At 39.4% G+C, this 15,448-nt stretch overlaps 2 protein-coding genes across 4 annotated transcripts; both read left to right on the top strand.

Annotated features, from left to right (window-relative positions):
• Positions 1-4,895: 4,895 nt before the first annotated feature.
• Positions 4,896-8,795, top strand: LOC149398793 (putative disease resistance RPP13-like protein 1). The gene is made up of 3 exons (XM_089614969.1): positions 4,896-4,986; positions 5,234-8,606; positions 8,725-8,795. The coding sequence occupies exon 2, from the start codon at positions 5,247-5,249 to the stop codon at positions 8,550-8,552; it is 3,306 nt and encodes a 1,101-aa protein (XP_089471095.1). The 5' UTR covers positions 4,896-4,986; positions 5,234-5,246; the 3' UTR covers positions 8,553-8,606; positions 8,725-8,795.
• Positions 4,928-15,261, top strand: LOC149398792 (putative disease resistance RPP13-like protein 1). Of its 3 annotated transcripts, XM_089614967.1 has the most exons (5): positions 4,928-4,986; positions 8,725-8,794; positions 9,957-12,523; positions 13,122-13,476; positions 14,631-15,261. In XM_089614967.1, exons 3-5 carry the CDS (start codon positions 9,976-9,978, stop codon positions 15,046-15,048), a joined length of 3,321 nt encoding a protein of 1,106 aa, XP_089471093.1. In that variant the 5' UTR covers positions 4,928-4,986; positions 8,725-8,794; positions 9,957-9,975; the 3' UTR covers positions 15,049-15,261. The 3 variants fall into 3 exon arrangements, with proteins under 3 accessions (XP_089471093.1, XP_089471094.1, XP_089471092.1); XM_089614968.1 differs by lacking the exon at positions 8,725-8,794 and having other exon boundaries at positions 4,943-4,986; XM_089614966.1 differs by lacking the exons at positions 4,928-4,986; positions 8,725-8,794 and adding an exon at positions 9,342-9,428.
• The last annotated feature ends 187 nt before the right edge of the window (positions 15,262-15,448 follow it).

Genomic DNA, 15,448 nt, shown 5'->3' with positions numbered 1-15,448 from the left:
GTGGAAGAAAGCTTGATCTGCAAGTAAAGTACTGTCTTTTTCTGATTGATGTAATTTTTTTATTTTTAAAATTGTAGATTTTCGATGTTTGAGAATAATTAAAAATAAAATCTAGTTTTTCATTATCATCATCTCACTTGTGTTATTCACAAAAATAAAAATAAAATAAAGAAAAAAAAGAAAGGGTTCTAATGGAACCCTTGTTTATGGTCTTTTTGCTGTCTTGAGGCCATTTTTTTTTTCTTCATAAATTTGAGGTTCATATAGTTCTTTAGAGCAATAAATTAAGGGACCAATGAGGTTATTTGCTCTTAAATATAAATTATGAATATTAATATACGTATAAAAAGTTGTGCTACTAAAAAATAGAAAAAAAAAAGTAAATGGCTTTATGGGATTACCTATTTTTACCCAGCTTGTTATGTATTGATATTGATTCAACATGACCTATATGTGAGATTTTTTAAATTCTTTTATCATTTTATTTAGTGGCCACAAATTGTTAATCAAGTCTGACCACAAGTTTATAACAGAAAAGAGTGGCAACCAAAAAATGAGGCATTAACAACGGTTTTGAAAATTTATTCGTATACTCGTTTACAGATCTAATTCTTTTTGTTTAGAATAATCTTACCTTGGCTTTCCTCTTCTATATCTTTCTGGTCCAAATTTTACTCGAAAACTCTTTTATTCTTCAAGTTTATTGCCGTTTTGTCAATACAGGTAACCATGCTCTTCAACACATCTTAAACATCATTTATTGTGGTAAAATAACAAGTTATGACGAACAATTCATTCAAATCTATATGCCATATTGTTTATTTCAAGCTTGTTTTATTTTGTTCACAAAGAGTATTTTTTTTTTTAATTTTATTTCAAGCATGGTTTTTTTGTTTGCAATCCATGTATAAGATCTAATTGGTGTCATAATTCATTTTTTTGGGAGTGGTCCCTGAGTTTTACGGGTTATTATAATTATTCTCTTATTTTGCACCAGCAATCCGAAATTTTGAAAATTTGGTTACTGTCTTTATTTGTCCAACTTTCGCCAATTTTTCGAAAAAATCTTAAATTTGTCATCATGTGACCTTATTTTTTAGGACAAAATAGTTAATTTTTGTGGTTTTTATAGAAGTGTTTAGACTCTAATTGGTTGGCGAAACAATAAGAAGGCTATTGATTTGAAAACAAAAAAAAAAATGCTAGATTTGTATATAAAATCTTAAAAGCGACTAATTTAACAAACAAAAAAAAAATTATATCATGTGAATCACACACTTAAGATTTCATCGGAATAATTTGCAAAAGTTGCGTAAAAAAACGAAAACAAATACTAAGTTTTCAAAGTTCAAGGACTGCTGGTGCAATTTTCTATAAACCGTTTATAAATGTATTTCATTCATTAGCCAATCTAATGTCTCGCAATTTGAATTAGGAAAAAAAAAAGAAGGAAAAAAAACAAATGGATGAGAAAGTCGAACAAAGATCACCGAAAAAGACGACAATGAACGAGACGAGCGTGATCAACAAGAGCTTTAAGCTAAGCATGCCCGAAATCAACTTGGTCGACATCGATTTGAAGAAAATGTCACCGAGAGCACAACAATTTCATAATCATAATCACAATCATAATCATCACCATAATCACGTTCACGCCGCGATGACTAAGTCGCCGAGCACGAGATCGAGTTGCCTCTGCTCGCCCACGACCCACGCCGGCTCGTTCCGGTGCCGCCAGCACCGCAGCTCGAGCCTCTTTCGGGGCGGCTCCGTCGGCTCAAACCTCTTCGAATTGGCTCGTAAATCGGGCCCCATTAACGACTCTCTTGAAACGTGATGATATTATTTGGCACCAGTGATGTCAGACGATGCGAGTTATATGTATTTCTTTTTATATTATTATTTTTCACTTTAAACTTTTTTTTTTTTTGTTTTTTTTTTTTGTTTTGTTGGGTGTAAAAGTATATATACATGTATGATCAATGTCAAAATATGGTATAATCCTTGCTTTTTTTGGTGGTATTATTGTGTGCTATGGTGTTGATCATGTACTCTTCCGACAATTAATTTTTCAAGTCATATTGTCATTTTTTGTTACCGTGTTAAGTAACACAAGAGCATGTTTAAAAATTATTTGACAATAATCGTAACTCATCATATTCTTACTTTTTCAAACTATTTTTCATCTTTATAAAGTGAGATTTTTAGCACGTCTTCTGCTGACTTTATTTTTTTTTAAAATTGAGTGATTGTTTGAGTTTTTTTGGGCTCTGATTACAAATAAAATATTTATAAATTTGGATACCACTCAAATTTTGTAGAAGAAGCTCAGAAAGATCATCACCAACGCAATAATATTCTCCTCAATCAGACTTTCATTATTCAAATAAAGAAATATAAAAGTATCCGATTCCAATGTTGATCGTACATTTACAAAGCATTAAATATTGTTAAAAAAATGAGCTACAGTTAATGCAAAAAAAATATGATTGATTTTGAGGGAATATCACTTTATAGCTTTTGTGACCAAGAGGTACGGATTATAACATTTTATATACATTTTTTTTTCCCAACTTGTTCTTCTTTTTATTTTTCCACATCCACACACATTTTTTAAAGGAACGTATATAATTAAATCAATATATGGGGACCGTTTGAAGACTCATTAAACGAGTCCACCATTGTTACCGTTAGCTTTTTCCGAAAAGGAGACCACACGTGTCGCGAGCTGAGTGGGAACAATCACATCATTTATTTAGACTAGTTGAATATATGCGCTTGCTTGTAAAGAGAGAGAAAACAAAAGAGAGAGAAAGAAAAAAGGGAATGAGAAAGAGAGTGAAAAGAGCGTGGAAAAAGGAAAAAAAAAAAAAAAAAAATTAAAGCTGCCACTTGTCGTCGCGTCGCCACGTGTCGCCTCCTGACGAAGCCACGTGACGACCTCCGGATGAAAGTGAGAGAAAAGTTCTATTTATTATCTATGTTATAAAAAAATAATAAAAAATAATAAAACAGTCACGTGTCGCCGTCTGACGAAGCCACGTGACGGCCTGTGGATGAAAGTGGGAGAAAAGATTATCTATGTTATAGAAAAAAAAAAATTAAAGCTGCCACGTGTCGCCGCCTGACGAAGCCACATGGCGGTCTTTGGATGAAAGTGGGAGAAAAGTATCTTTATTATCTATGTTATAGATTTATTGCATAAATCGAGATTTTTTCCCCTCACGTGTAAAATATAGGTTATTGTTCATCGTTGTGATTATTCATCTTTTACTTTGTGGAGCTGCTCAACTATTGTATTATCATTCCACGATTCAATAAACAATGTTATCACCTTATTATTACTATTGTTTCAATCAATCAGTTTATATCAATTCATCTTAATTACTTTGTTAACTTCTATTAATTTTTTTAAAAATCGGGCTCGTAATGAAAATTGAGATCCAAAATCATAAATTGAAATCAAGTTTTTGTTCACGAGAGCTTGAGATTGTTTGAGGTGATTCTCATGTCGACAAGAACCATTCACTTCCTAACTTTTAAGAAGTGTTGGTAGTAGATTTTGTACACTGAGAAGCCCAATGATTTAGGCCTATTTTCGAAGGCTCAAATAATATAAAGAAACGTAACGAGTTCAATCTATTTCAGGTATTAGCTCGATAACAAGCCGAAGAGGAATTGAGTTCGAAGATTAGATTTGAATTATGTAACCGATACACTTATTGAAGAACGTTGTAAATGATGACTAGTATGAATATTTACGTTTATATTCGTATTAATCATGTTTACGTTGGAAAGTTTAGTATAAATAGATGTAAAAAGACCCGAGGAACGGACATTAGCTCGCCGAAGCAATACTCCTAATCATATACCGATATTCAATACAATTTTTCTCAAGTCTATATTTCTTGTTCTTATTTTGTTCATTATGCTTTCATTCTTAGATCTTATCATGCGTTTTTAAAGTAGATAATCTTTTACGTAATCTAAAATTCAGAATCTCGAGACACGAATTTACTCGGAAGAAAACCCACACGTCAATACATTACATGCCAATTATTATTTACTCAGACTATTATTATATTAGTAAGAATTTCTTATCCATCTTCCTAAATGATAAGAATATTTTGTTGGTAAGAAGCACTTTTTAAATAAATAAATAAACAAGAAGCATTATTTAAAATATATATATATATATATATATTGTATACCCGATCCGGGATATAATTTAGTCATAAAATAATAAATACATAACCAAAACACCTTTAGGTAAAATAATACTTACATCTCTTGATATAGTCTTCAAACTTTTTCAACAGGTTTCCATATTAATTTGTCCACACGTGAGGACTTTCCAGGATGTTTATATTATATAGTTTTGCATGTCCTTATAAACAAGATATATCTATTAGAAAAAAGCGTTTACAAAACAATAATACTAATAATAGTGGTCAATAATTAGACCTTTTTTTATTTTCTTGGGCAGTCACACAGATCTTGATACTCTTGTGATGTATATATTGCCTCTTTGGCTAAAGAGATTCTTCCAGCTGTGTTTTCACTCACAAAATGTTCTTTAAGATAAAGTCTTACAAAAATAAAAAATAAATCAAATGGAATAATACTATATAGGTAGGTATACACTACGTAACCAAGCTTAATATAAATTGTGGTTACAATGATTCTCTTCCGTGACAACATTTGATCCGAACTCTGTAAAATAATAATAATAATAATAAAAAAAAAACAAATTGAAAAATTACGGATTATTATTAGTCTCTCTCAGTATGGCAAGTGGGTCCTCACAAACATGACAATGGTTTTTTGCTTTATATCTTTAAGGCGATAAGAAAGAGAGAATAAGCACTTTTCTCTATCTTTGGATAAAAAAAAAAAAAAAAAAAAAAAAAACCACTTTCTTTCAACTCTTTCGTCTCCAGAATTTTCCTGCTCTCAGCTCTACAATTCTGCATTGATTATATTCAGGTAATAATGCATCTTCTTTGTTTTTTCTTCTTCTATTTTGTGATGAGTATTCTTTATTTGATGACAACTATTTCTTCTTCCAATACATAGTTTTCTTAACTACAAGGTTTCGATATTATATACATCCCATGTCCAAACTGTTTTGTGTTTCATATACAAGTAGACTTTATTTTTGTTTTTGTTTTTTGTTTTTTTTTTTTTTTGTGTGTGTGTGTGTGTGGGTGTGTGTGTTTTCAACGGGAAATAGAGGTATTATCTTAATGGCCGAGCTAGTTGGAGGACCTCTTCTCTCCGGTCTATACAATGTTCTTATAGACAAACTGGCTTCGAAGGACGTGATCGAGTTTTTTCGGGGAAACAAGAAAGCGGTGACCGAGCTTCTGTACGAGCTGAACGTGAGGCTCGGATCGGCCCACAAGCTGGTGAACGACGCGGAGGAAAAGCAACTCAAGGACCGGGACGTGAAGAATTGGCTTGACGGGCTCAAGGAAGTCATGGACGAGGCGAGCCACGTTCTCGACAAGATCAACACCGCGGCCTTGGAGCGGAGGATCGAAGAAGAAGGCTGCGAGAAGTCCGGGAGAAAAGCTAGCAAGCTTCTCACTCTCAGCTTCATCCCTAATGCTTTGTTCGAGAACAACGTCAAGGGCGATTTGGCAAAGATTCTTTCCAAGTTGAAGACTCTTTTGGAACAAACCGATTATCTAGGCCTGAAAGAACGTAGCGGAGCTCAGGTTTTGAGCGGGAGCTTATTGTTACCACTGGCTCCTTTGGTGGAAGAGATTGATGTTTGTGGAAGAAAGGCAGAGAAGGAGGCTCTAGTCAAGCAATTGCTTTCGGACGATGGTAATGATGGTCAGAAAGTGGTCGTGATTCCCATTGTGGGCATGGGTGGTATCGGAAAAACCACTTTGGCTCGGATTGTTTACAACGACAAGGATGTTCAAGAGCACTTTGAGCTGAAAGCATGGGTGATCGTCTCGGTGAGCTTCGACGTTCCTAGAATTGCAAAAACGATTCTCGACACGGTGGTCGATGGTCAAGCAAACATTGAGGATCCGAATATGCTTCAAACCAACTTGAAGAACGTTTTGAGAGGGAAAAAGTTCCTTTTTGTCCTCGACGATGTTTGGAGCGAAAGCTATGAGTCGTGGGATATCTTGAGGAGTTGCTTCGAATCTGGAGAGCGAGGAAGTAAAGTCGTTGTGACGACGAGGAATAAGATTGTCGCATCAGTGATGAGAAATGTCCCGGACTATGATCTACAAACAATATCCCAAGATGATTGTTGGAATGTGTTTGTAAAGCACGTAGGGTTTCACAATGAGAGCAACTCGGATTTGTTGGAGATCGGCGCAAAGATTGTCAAGAAGTGCAAGGGACTTCCTTTGGCAGTGAAATCGATCGCGGGACTTTTGCGTTCTGTGATGTGTCCGAACGAGTGGAGAAGGATATTGGAAAACGACACGTGGGAGTCTCGAAACACAAGTGTTATTCCGGCCCTGTGGTTGAGTTACCAGTTCTTGCCACCTCATCTAAAGCGTTGTTTTGCTTACTTTTCAATTTTTCCAAAAGATTATGAGTTCAAAGAGTGCGACAAAGAGAAGATCGTCTTGTTATGGATGGCAGAAGGTCTTTTGCAAGAGGAGACATGTAATGGTAGGCCAATGGAAGATGTTGGGATAGAGTACCTAAATGCCCTAATATCTAGATCTTTCTTTCAGAGATCAAGTCGAAATGAATCTACTCTCTTCATGCATGACCTTCTCCATGATTTAGCTTCTTATGTATCGGGAGATTCTTCTTTTGTACTTGAGCGCTACAACAACAAGGATGAATCGAGCAAGATCAATGACAAGACTCGCCATGTTTTGTATTGGCAAACATCTGAAGATCACTCAATGGGATTTGAGGGTTTATCAAAAGCCAAATGTTTGCGTACTTTTTTGGCCTTACCGCTATCTCCGTCATTATACTTGTCTTGTCCCTTCATCTCTAGGCCTATAGAAAAGGTCTTGTGTGAGGTTTTGATGGCGAAGGAACAATTACGAGTGCTATCTTTATCAGGCAATTCTTCTCTTGCAAGTTTGCCAGATATTTTTGGTAATTTGAAGTATTTGAGGTATTTGGACTTGTCATGGACAAAATTAGAGCAACTACCAAATTCGATTTGTACGCTGTACAATTTACAAACGTTGTTGCTATCGAATTGCAGCCGACTCACACAGTTACCTGTAAACACATGTAACATCATCAACTTGCGCCATCTTGATGTTCGAGGGACACCATTAAAAGATATGCCGCCGAAAATACATCTCTTGAAAAACCTACGTCTGTTGAGTGACTTTGTCCTTGGAAAAGACGGCAGCGAAAGGACTAGAACTGAAGAGCTAGGAGAGTTACGGCTTTTGCATGGAAGTCTTATGATTTCGGGGCTTGAAAATATCACAGATAGTTCACATGTTTCTCAAGCTGGGTTGGTGGAGAAAGATCTACTCACAGAGCTTATCTTGAGTTGGGAAGGAGAGACCGATGATTCCGCAAAAGAAAGGGAAATTCTTAATGAGCTTCGACCACATGCAAAGCTAAAAGAGCTCAAAGTCATGGGTTTTACTGGTACAACTTTTCCATCTTGGGTAGGGGATCAATCATTTAGCAACATGGTTACTGTGTCTCTACTAAAGTGTGTAAATTGTTGTTTATTACCACCATTAGGGCAATTGCCTTCCCTCAAATCACTTGAGATCGAGGGAATGAATTGTGTGATGAGTATTGGAGATGATTTTTGTGGAAATTCCTCTACTTCCAAGCCATTTTCATCGTTGGAGAATTTGAAAATTGATGGTATGGATTCATTGATAGATTGGTCATTCTCTAAAATCAACGAAGACATTGTGCTTTTCCCTCGTCTCAAGGTTCTTAATTTGGAATTTTGTAAGAAACTCAATTTTGGACTACCCTCTGGATGTTTTCCGTCCTTGAAAAGAATAAGAATAGTTAGTTGTCGCTCAATGAAAGCTGTTTTTCCGAGTAGTGCTCAAGTTTCGGTTGATTTAGCCTATCCTTCTCTCGAGTCCGTGGAAGTTAGAAGATGTCCTAGAATGGAGTTGTTTTCGGAGATGGGGTTGCCTTGTAATGGTCACCTCAAGCGTCTCGAGATCCACGACAATTGTGAACCTCTCTTTGCAAACCGCGTGAATTGGGATCTCCCAAGGCTTTCATCTCTCAAAAGGTTAGAGCTCTCTGGATGTAGTAACGTCGTGGATACATTTCCCGAGGAAGGGCTGCTTCCATCGTCTCTAGAACGTCTCCGCATAGATAGCTTTCAAAGTCTAAGAAGACTAAACGGAAGAGGTTTTCGACACCTCACTGGCCTTCGACAATTGTCTATAATCGAATGCAAACAGCTAAAGTGCTTACCCGAAGAAGGCCTACCAATTTCTCTCTCGTTTTTGTGTATCGCTCGATGCCCTTCATTGACTCTCCGGTGCCAAAGAGACGTTGGGGAAGATTGGGCTAAGATTCAGCACATCCCTTTTATCATAATCGATAGGGAAAGAATATGAAATCATGAAGAGCCTATATGCATGAACTTTTGTCATTCTTGAAAATTTCTCAAGGTACGTACGCTTAACAATTGTCTCATGGTATAGACAATCAATCAAGCATGAACTTTTGCATATTATTGGCTTGGTTGATATAAGCTATAACTTTTTTTTTGTGTGTCAATTAATGCAGGATTACATAAAGAAGCACTACTACACATAATTCGCGACTATACAAATTACGACGTCTAATTTCGATTGTAGTAAGTTTCTCTTTCTACTTGTTTTTTCTTCTTCTTCTTTCTTCTTCACATGGAACGATTTGCTAATAATTTGTAAGAGCCTGATTGAGTAAAAGAAGGAAAGAAAAACACACTTCAATCAAACCCACTTATTAGAGTAATCGTTTCAAATTATTTGTTTGTTATTATTATGAAGGAGAGCTTTGATAGATTTAAATTTATCTGTGTATGTGTAAAGCAGGTTAGTTCCGCTTGTGAAAAAGGATAAGAAAACGACAATAAATTTATGTTACATGAAAACGACAATGATATATTCTTTGATGTTTTAATGTAAAAAAAAAATGTACGAGTATATATTGAGTAGTACCTACAATACCTAACAATACCGTGAATAAAAGGCAATCAAAATAAAAACAATTGAGTTTTTATTTTTATAGGATACTCAAACAAAACCTATAAATGCTGTGTTTCGATAAAAAGTTTGTACGTGTTTTTTTTTGTTCTTTTGGTAAAAAAACAAAAAAAAAAAACATTAGTGTTAATCTTGCCCATGTGATCGTAGGACCCAATTTTTCACAGACGACTTCTTTCTCAGAAACATCTCGATTGATTTCTATTTTCTACGAGGAAAGCTACAAAAAGAGCATCTTGATATGTAAGTTTCGTAAAGCAATAGAATTATTTAGTAAGATCTTAAAAAATAGAAATATATAGAAATTGTTTATCAATAAAAAAAAAAATACATAGATATATCAATGAGGAATGTGAAATCGAAGCATATTTATAATAATATGTCGCCATTTCAAGTGTCCAAATGAACAATATATTAATAGTATTCATAAGTTTTTTGAGCATGTGTTCATTAACTGCAACGATTTTTGGTCATCTAGAAATTTATACTAAATATCAAAAGTCTCGGACTATAATAAATATATCAAAAAGTTCCTGGTCCAATTCAATATCTATTGTGCACTTCATCTATGGAATCTTATTATTCACAGACAGTGAATTTCCACTCGCCTACCAAAATTGACCAGACAAAAAATATATAATAAAATAATTTTTTTTTTTGTTATAATTAGTTAATTTTTAAGAGAGAGACTCGAACTACTTGACTTTGTTGACTATTCTTTTTTAGTCTTTCATTTCATAATATAATATTATAAAAGGATTTTTACAACAGCTCAGAGCTTTGTCCAAAAATGGTGGAAGTAGTCGGAGGAGCTCTTCTCTCCGGTCTCTTCAACGTCGTCTTCGACCGACTCGCCTCGAAAGAGGTCTCCGAGTTTTTCGGCGGGAAGAAGATAGTCGCCGAGCTTTTGTTCCAGCTCAAAGCTCACCTCGGCTCCGCCAACAAGCTCTTGTCCGACGCGGAGGCGAAGCAGATCAGCGACGTTGAGGTCAGAAAGTGGCTCGACGAACTCCGAGAAGTCGTCTACGATGCCGATCACTTGCTCGACAAGATCAACACGGAAGCTCTCCGCCGGAAGATGGAGGATTCCGGCGAGTCCTCTGCTTACTCGGCCGCGAAGCTCCGGAGCTTCCTCTCCAACCTCGTCAGAGCTTTCGACCAGAATGTCAGGTTTGAAATGGCGGAGATTAATAAAAAGCTGAAGTTTCTCTTGGACCAGACGAGTCATTTAGGTCTGAAAGAGCACGCGAGAGCTAGGGTTTCGAGCGAGAGATCGCTTTCGCCGCTTGTGGAGGAATCCGATGTGTGTGGAAGGACGGTCGACAAGGACGCCATCGTCGAGCTTCTTCTCTCCGACAAAGGAAGCAAGATCGCGGTGGTTCCGATCGTCGGAATGGGCGGGATCGGAAAAACGACATTAGCGAGGCTCGTCTACGACGATACCGTGGTCAGAGAGCACTTCACGGCGTTCGCGTGGGTCGTCGTGTCGGAATCGGAGAGCTTCGACGTCGCGAGGATCGCTAGGGCGATCCTCGACTCCATCGCCGCCGCGAACTCGCCGAGCCGCCACGGCGACGAGGATCCGAGCAAGCTTCAGACCGATCTGAAATCGGCGATGAGAGGGAAAAAGTTCCTGATCGTCCTCGACGACGTCTGGTGCGACAGCTACGAACAGTGGGACATTCTCCGAAGCTCCTTCGAGTCCGGCGAGCAAGGAAGCAAAATCATAGTGACTTCGAGAAACAAAACCGTCGCGAAGACCATGGGAACAGTACCGGAGTACGACCTCCGAACGATCTCCGACGACGACTGTTGGAAACTCTTCGCCAGGCACGTCGGGTTCGCGAACATTCCGGACGCCGATCGGTTTCGCGAGGTCGGATCGAAGATCGTCGAGAAGTGCAAAGGCCTTCCCTTAGCCGTGAAATCCATCGCCGGAGTCCTCCGATCCTCTTCCGATCCGGAGGAATGGCGGCGAGTTCTGAACAGCGACACGTGGGAGGTTCAAGGCACGACCGTCTTACCGGCTCTGTGGCTGAGCTACCAGTCTCTCCCGCCAAATCTGAAGCGCTGTTTCGCTTACCTCTCGATATTCCCCAAAGGCTACGAGTTCGACGAGGGAGAGAGGGAAAAGCTCGTCCTCCTCTGGATCGCCGTCGCGATTCTCCAGGAGGAGAAAGGTAAGAGACTCGAAGAAGTCGGAAGAGACTATCTGAACGCTTTGATCTCCAGATCTTTCTTCCACAGATCAACCAGAGACGCTTCCACTTTCTTGATGCACGATCTCCACCACGACCTCGCCGTCAGAGTCTCCGGCGAGCCCTCCCTCGTCCTCCACAACAACAACAACGCCGCCGCCGCCGCGGAAGCCGGAAAAATCCACCACCTCTTGTACTGGAAAACCCGCTCCGGCCACGAACCTCCCTCGGAGAAGCTCCTCCACAGCCTCTTCTCCTCCGAGGCGAAATCGTCTCTCCGAACATTCCTCGCCATCCCCTTATCGCCGCCCACCTCCGCGGCAGCGGCGAAGTCGACGCCGCCGGAGAAAGCGATATCTCAGCTCTTATCCTCGTCCTGTTCGAGGCTCCGAGTCTTGTCTCTGTCGGGATTCTCGCTCACCGGGCTTCCCGATCCTCTCGACGGCCTGAGGTATCTCCGGTACCTGGATTTATCCGGGACGAAGCTCGAGGCCGTCCCCGACTCCGTCACTTCTCTCTGCAACCTCCAAACTCTCCTCCTGAGCCGGTGCGAGAATCTCACCCGACTCCCGGCGAACACCTCGAACCTCGTCAGCCTCCGGCGGCTCGACATCGACGAGACTCCGCTCCGCGAGATGCCGCCGAAGATCGACTCTCTCTCCCGGAGCCTCCGGTCGCTCTCCAACTTCGTGGTCGGGAATCGCAGCGGCGGGTCCCGCCTGAGAGAGCTCGGCGCGCTCCGGAGCCTCCACGGGACGCTCCGGATCTCCGGGCTCGAGAACGTGAGCGAGCCTTTCGACGCGTCGCTCGCCGGGATCCGGGAGAAAGAATCGCTCTCGGGGCTCGTCCTGAGATGGGGCTTCGGCGACACGGACGACTCGAGGAAGGAGAGGGAGATTCTGTCGGAGTTTCGGCCGGGGCCGAATCTGAAGGAGCTCAAGATCGACGGGTTTCGGGGTACGATCTTCCCGGAGTGGCTCGGGGACGGGACGGTGACGATCGCCGGAGCGGAGATCTCGCAGTGCCAGAACTGCGTTATGCTTCCGCCGCTGGGGAAGCTCCGGTCACTGCGGCGGCTCCGGATCAGAATGATGAGCAACTTATCGGCCATCGGAGACGAGTTCTGCGGCGTCGATAGAGGTGAACATTTAAACCGGTCGTTTTGGTTAAAATTGAGTGTCCAATGGTTAGATATATGAAACGTTAAAATTTTTGAAACAGTCAACGTTTCATTAATTTTTTGTAAATAGCCACGTAAATCTATTTACGCTATCAAAATCCATTAGGAAATTAGTCAACTTAAACATTTGATATTGTTAAATAGTCAACGTTTGATAAATTTTAGGTAAATAGTCACTTTCAGACGTAAATCTTACGTAAATAGCCACTTTTATATACCAAACGTTGGCTATTTACGTCTAAAAGTGGTTAATTATCTAAGATTTATCAAACGTTTGCTATTCAGCAATGTCAAACGTTTAAATTAGCTATTTTCATAATTTTCTGTAGTAAAAAATGCAGAGTAAATTTCTAGTAAATACGGTTATTTGCGAAATATTTACAAACGTTTTTGGCTATTTACGAAAAATTTACAAAACGTTGACTAAAACGCAAACGCTTATGTTTACATAGCTTATATCGCTAAATTTTTGTAAAATTAATCCGCCAATTAACCAAAACAATCAATTATTATAAAACAAATCACAATTAACTGGTTAACCGTTTTGTCCACCACTAGACGGCGGCGGTGACGATCAGAGGCCGTTCCCAGCTCTGGAAGAGCTCTCGATCGAGGACGTGATGCTTTGGAAAGAGTGGTCATTCAGCCGCGGAGTCGTGTTCGAGAACGGGCGGTTTCCAGCGTTGAAGCACCTTCGGCTCGACTACTGCCGGAGGCTCGTCACGGGGCTCCCGGCCGGGGGTTTTCCGTCGCTGAAGAAGGTGGAGATCGTGACGTGCCGGTCCATGGAGGCCGTGTTTCCGCGGAGCCGGGTCCCGATCGACGCCGCGTTCCCGGCGCTCGAGTCCATCAAGATTTGGCGCTGTCCCAAGCTCAAGCTCTTCTCCAAGAATGGCCTTCCTTCGACCCTCAGGTAAAAAAAAAAAAAAAAATTCGAATTTCGAACTCACTTTTAAAAGCGACGACGTAGAGAATTACCACTAGATTAAGCTAGGAACCACGGTGCTTAAATTCGGTTATCTTCGATCAACTCATTTTGAATCAACCCTTTTTAGCAGTTAAAAACCAGTTATAGGTGAATAGTCTCATAAGAAATGGTTAGAATGAATTTCAACTGGTTAAGAATCAGTTAGAAAAATAAGGTGAAAAGGTCTCATATTTAATTGGAATCGCTTAAGAAATGGTTTAAACGAATTTCAACCCCTAGTATAGTTTAAGATCAGTTGATTCTCGAGCATATGAGAAGTATCAAAGTATGAGCAAAATAAGGTTGAAAAATCTCATATTTATTCGAAACCCCTTACAAAACGGTAACTTTGATTTCTTTTTTTCTTTAAAAAAAAAAAAACTATCAAAAGCCTCTTATATAAACTAAAAAAATCAAGTAGATGGTTAATAAAAAAAACCGGTTATAACCTTTTATACACCGGTTTTAAAATAAAAAAAGAGAAGTAAGATTAAAACTTACTTAAAGGCTAAAAATATCTCATATTTATTCGAAACCCCTAAAAAAACAGTAACTTTGGTAAACTTATTTGAAATAAAAATTTAGTTTTTGGTTTGAAAAAAAAAAAAAAACAAACCGGTTATAACCTCTTATTTTAACAAATTCCAACCCTTTCATACGGTTTAAATTCAGTTGATCCTCGACGACGACACGAGAGGTATCAAAGTACGAGCAAAACAACGTTAAAAATATTTTCATATTTATTTGAAATCCCTTAAAAAAAAAAACGACAACTTCGATTTTCACGAAAAAAAAAAAAAAAAAAAAAAAAAAAAAAACTATCAAAAGCCTTTTATTTAAACCAAAAGAACAAATTTTCGGTTAACAAATAAACCGGTTATATAAAAAAAAAAAAAAAAAAAAAAAAAAAAAAGGTCTGATCTTCATGTTTTACATACTTGCCCCGTTCATGTTTTACATTTTTATCCCATATTTATTCGAAATCCCTTCAAAAAAATTAAGTTTTCGGTAAATAAAAAAAAAAAAAAAAAAACCGGTTATAACCTCTTATAAACCGATCCGATCTTCATGTTTTTACATACTTACCCCGTTTTCATCAGGGAGCTAGAGGTCCACGACGACTGCGACGCCCTATTCGCGAACCGCCACAAGTGGGGTCTCCACCGCCTCTCCTCCCTGAACCACCTCGAGCTTTCCGGCTGCCGCAACGCCGTGGAGTCTTTCCCCGAGGACGGCCTCCTCCCTTCCAACCTCACCCGCCTCCGCATCGACGGCTTCAGGAGCCTGCGCAGCCTCGACGGGCCCGGCCTCCGCCGCCTCACCTCCCTCCGCCAGCTCTCCATCTGCGGCTGCGGCAGCCTCGGCGGGATCCCCGACGAGGGCCTCCCGGCGTCCCTCTCCTACCTCAGGATCGTGCAGTGCGACCTCCTCAGCCGGCGGTGCCAGAGGGACGTCGGAGAGGACTGGGATAAGATCCGACACGTCCCTATCATCATCATCAACAGGCAAGAGATTTGAATCTCTCGTCATCGATCAATGTATCTCCGATCCAGCAAGAGAGAGAGAGAGAGAGAGAGAGAGAGAGAACTGCGAAGATGCAGTTGTTTGAAACTCCCGAATTGGGATTTTTATTTTTAATCTTTGAATCATTTCCGAACTAAAAAATGTACTGTATGATTTAAGGGTGATGTAGCTAAATAGTCAATTTAAAGTTATGAATTTGCAAAATAACCAAGGTTTTGTCTTGATTTAGTGAAATGGCTAAAATGTGCAGCAATCTGGTTTCAAAAATTTTTTTTGACCCCAAGATTAATTTTTTTGAAAGTGATAAATTGTTTATAATAATCGTGCTATATTATAATGAGTGTGCGTAAATTTTGACGTTAACTAGTATCACTCTCAAAACATTAAAGTAAGG

This window comes from Urtica dioica, chromosome 5, assembly GCF_054948205.1.
Source record: "Urtica dioica subsp. dioica isolate 48M chromosome 5, U.dioica_male_clone48M_v1_H2, whole genome shotgun sequence".
Lineage (NCBI taxonomy): Eukaryota > Viridiplantae > Streptophyta > Magnoliopsida > Rosales > Urticaceae > Urtica > Urtica dioica.
The sequence above is the reverse complement of the archived record's forward strand: the minus strand, read 5'-3'. Positions and strand labels throughout refer to the sequence as shown.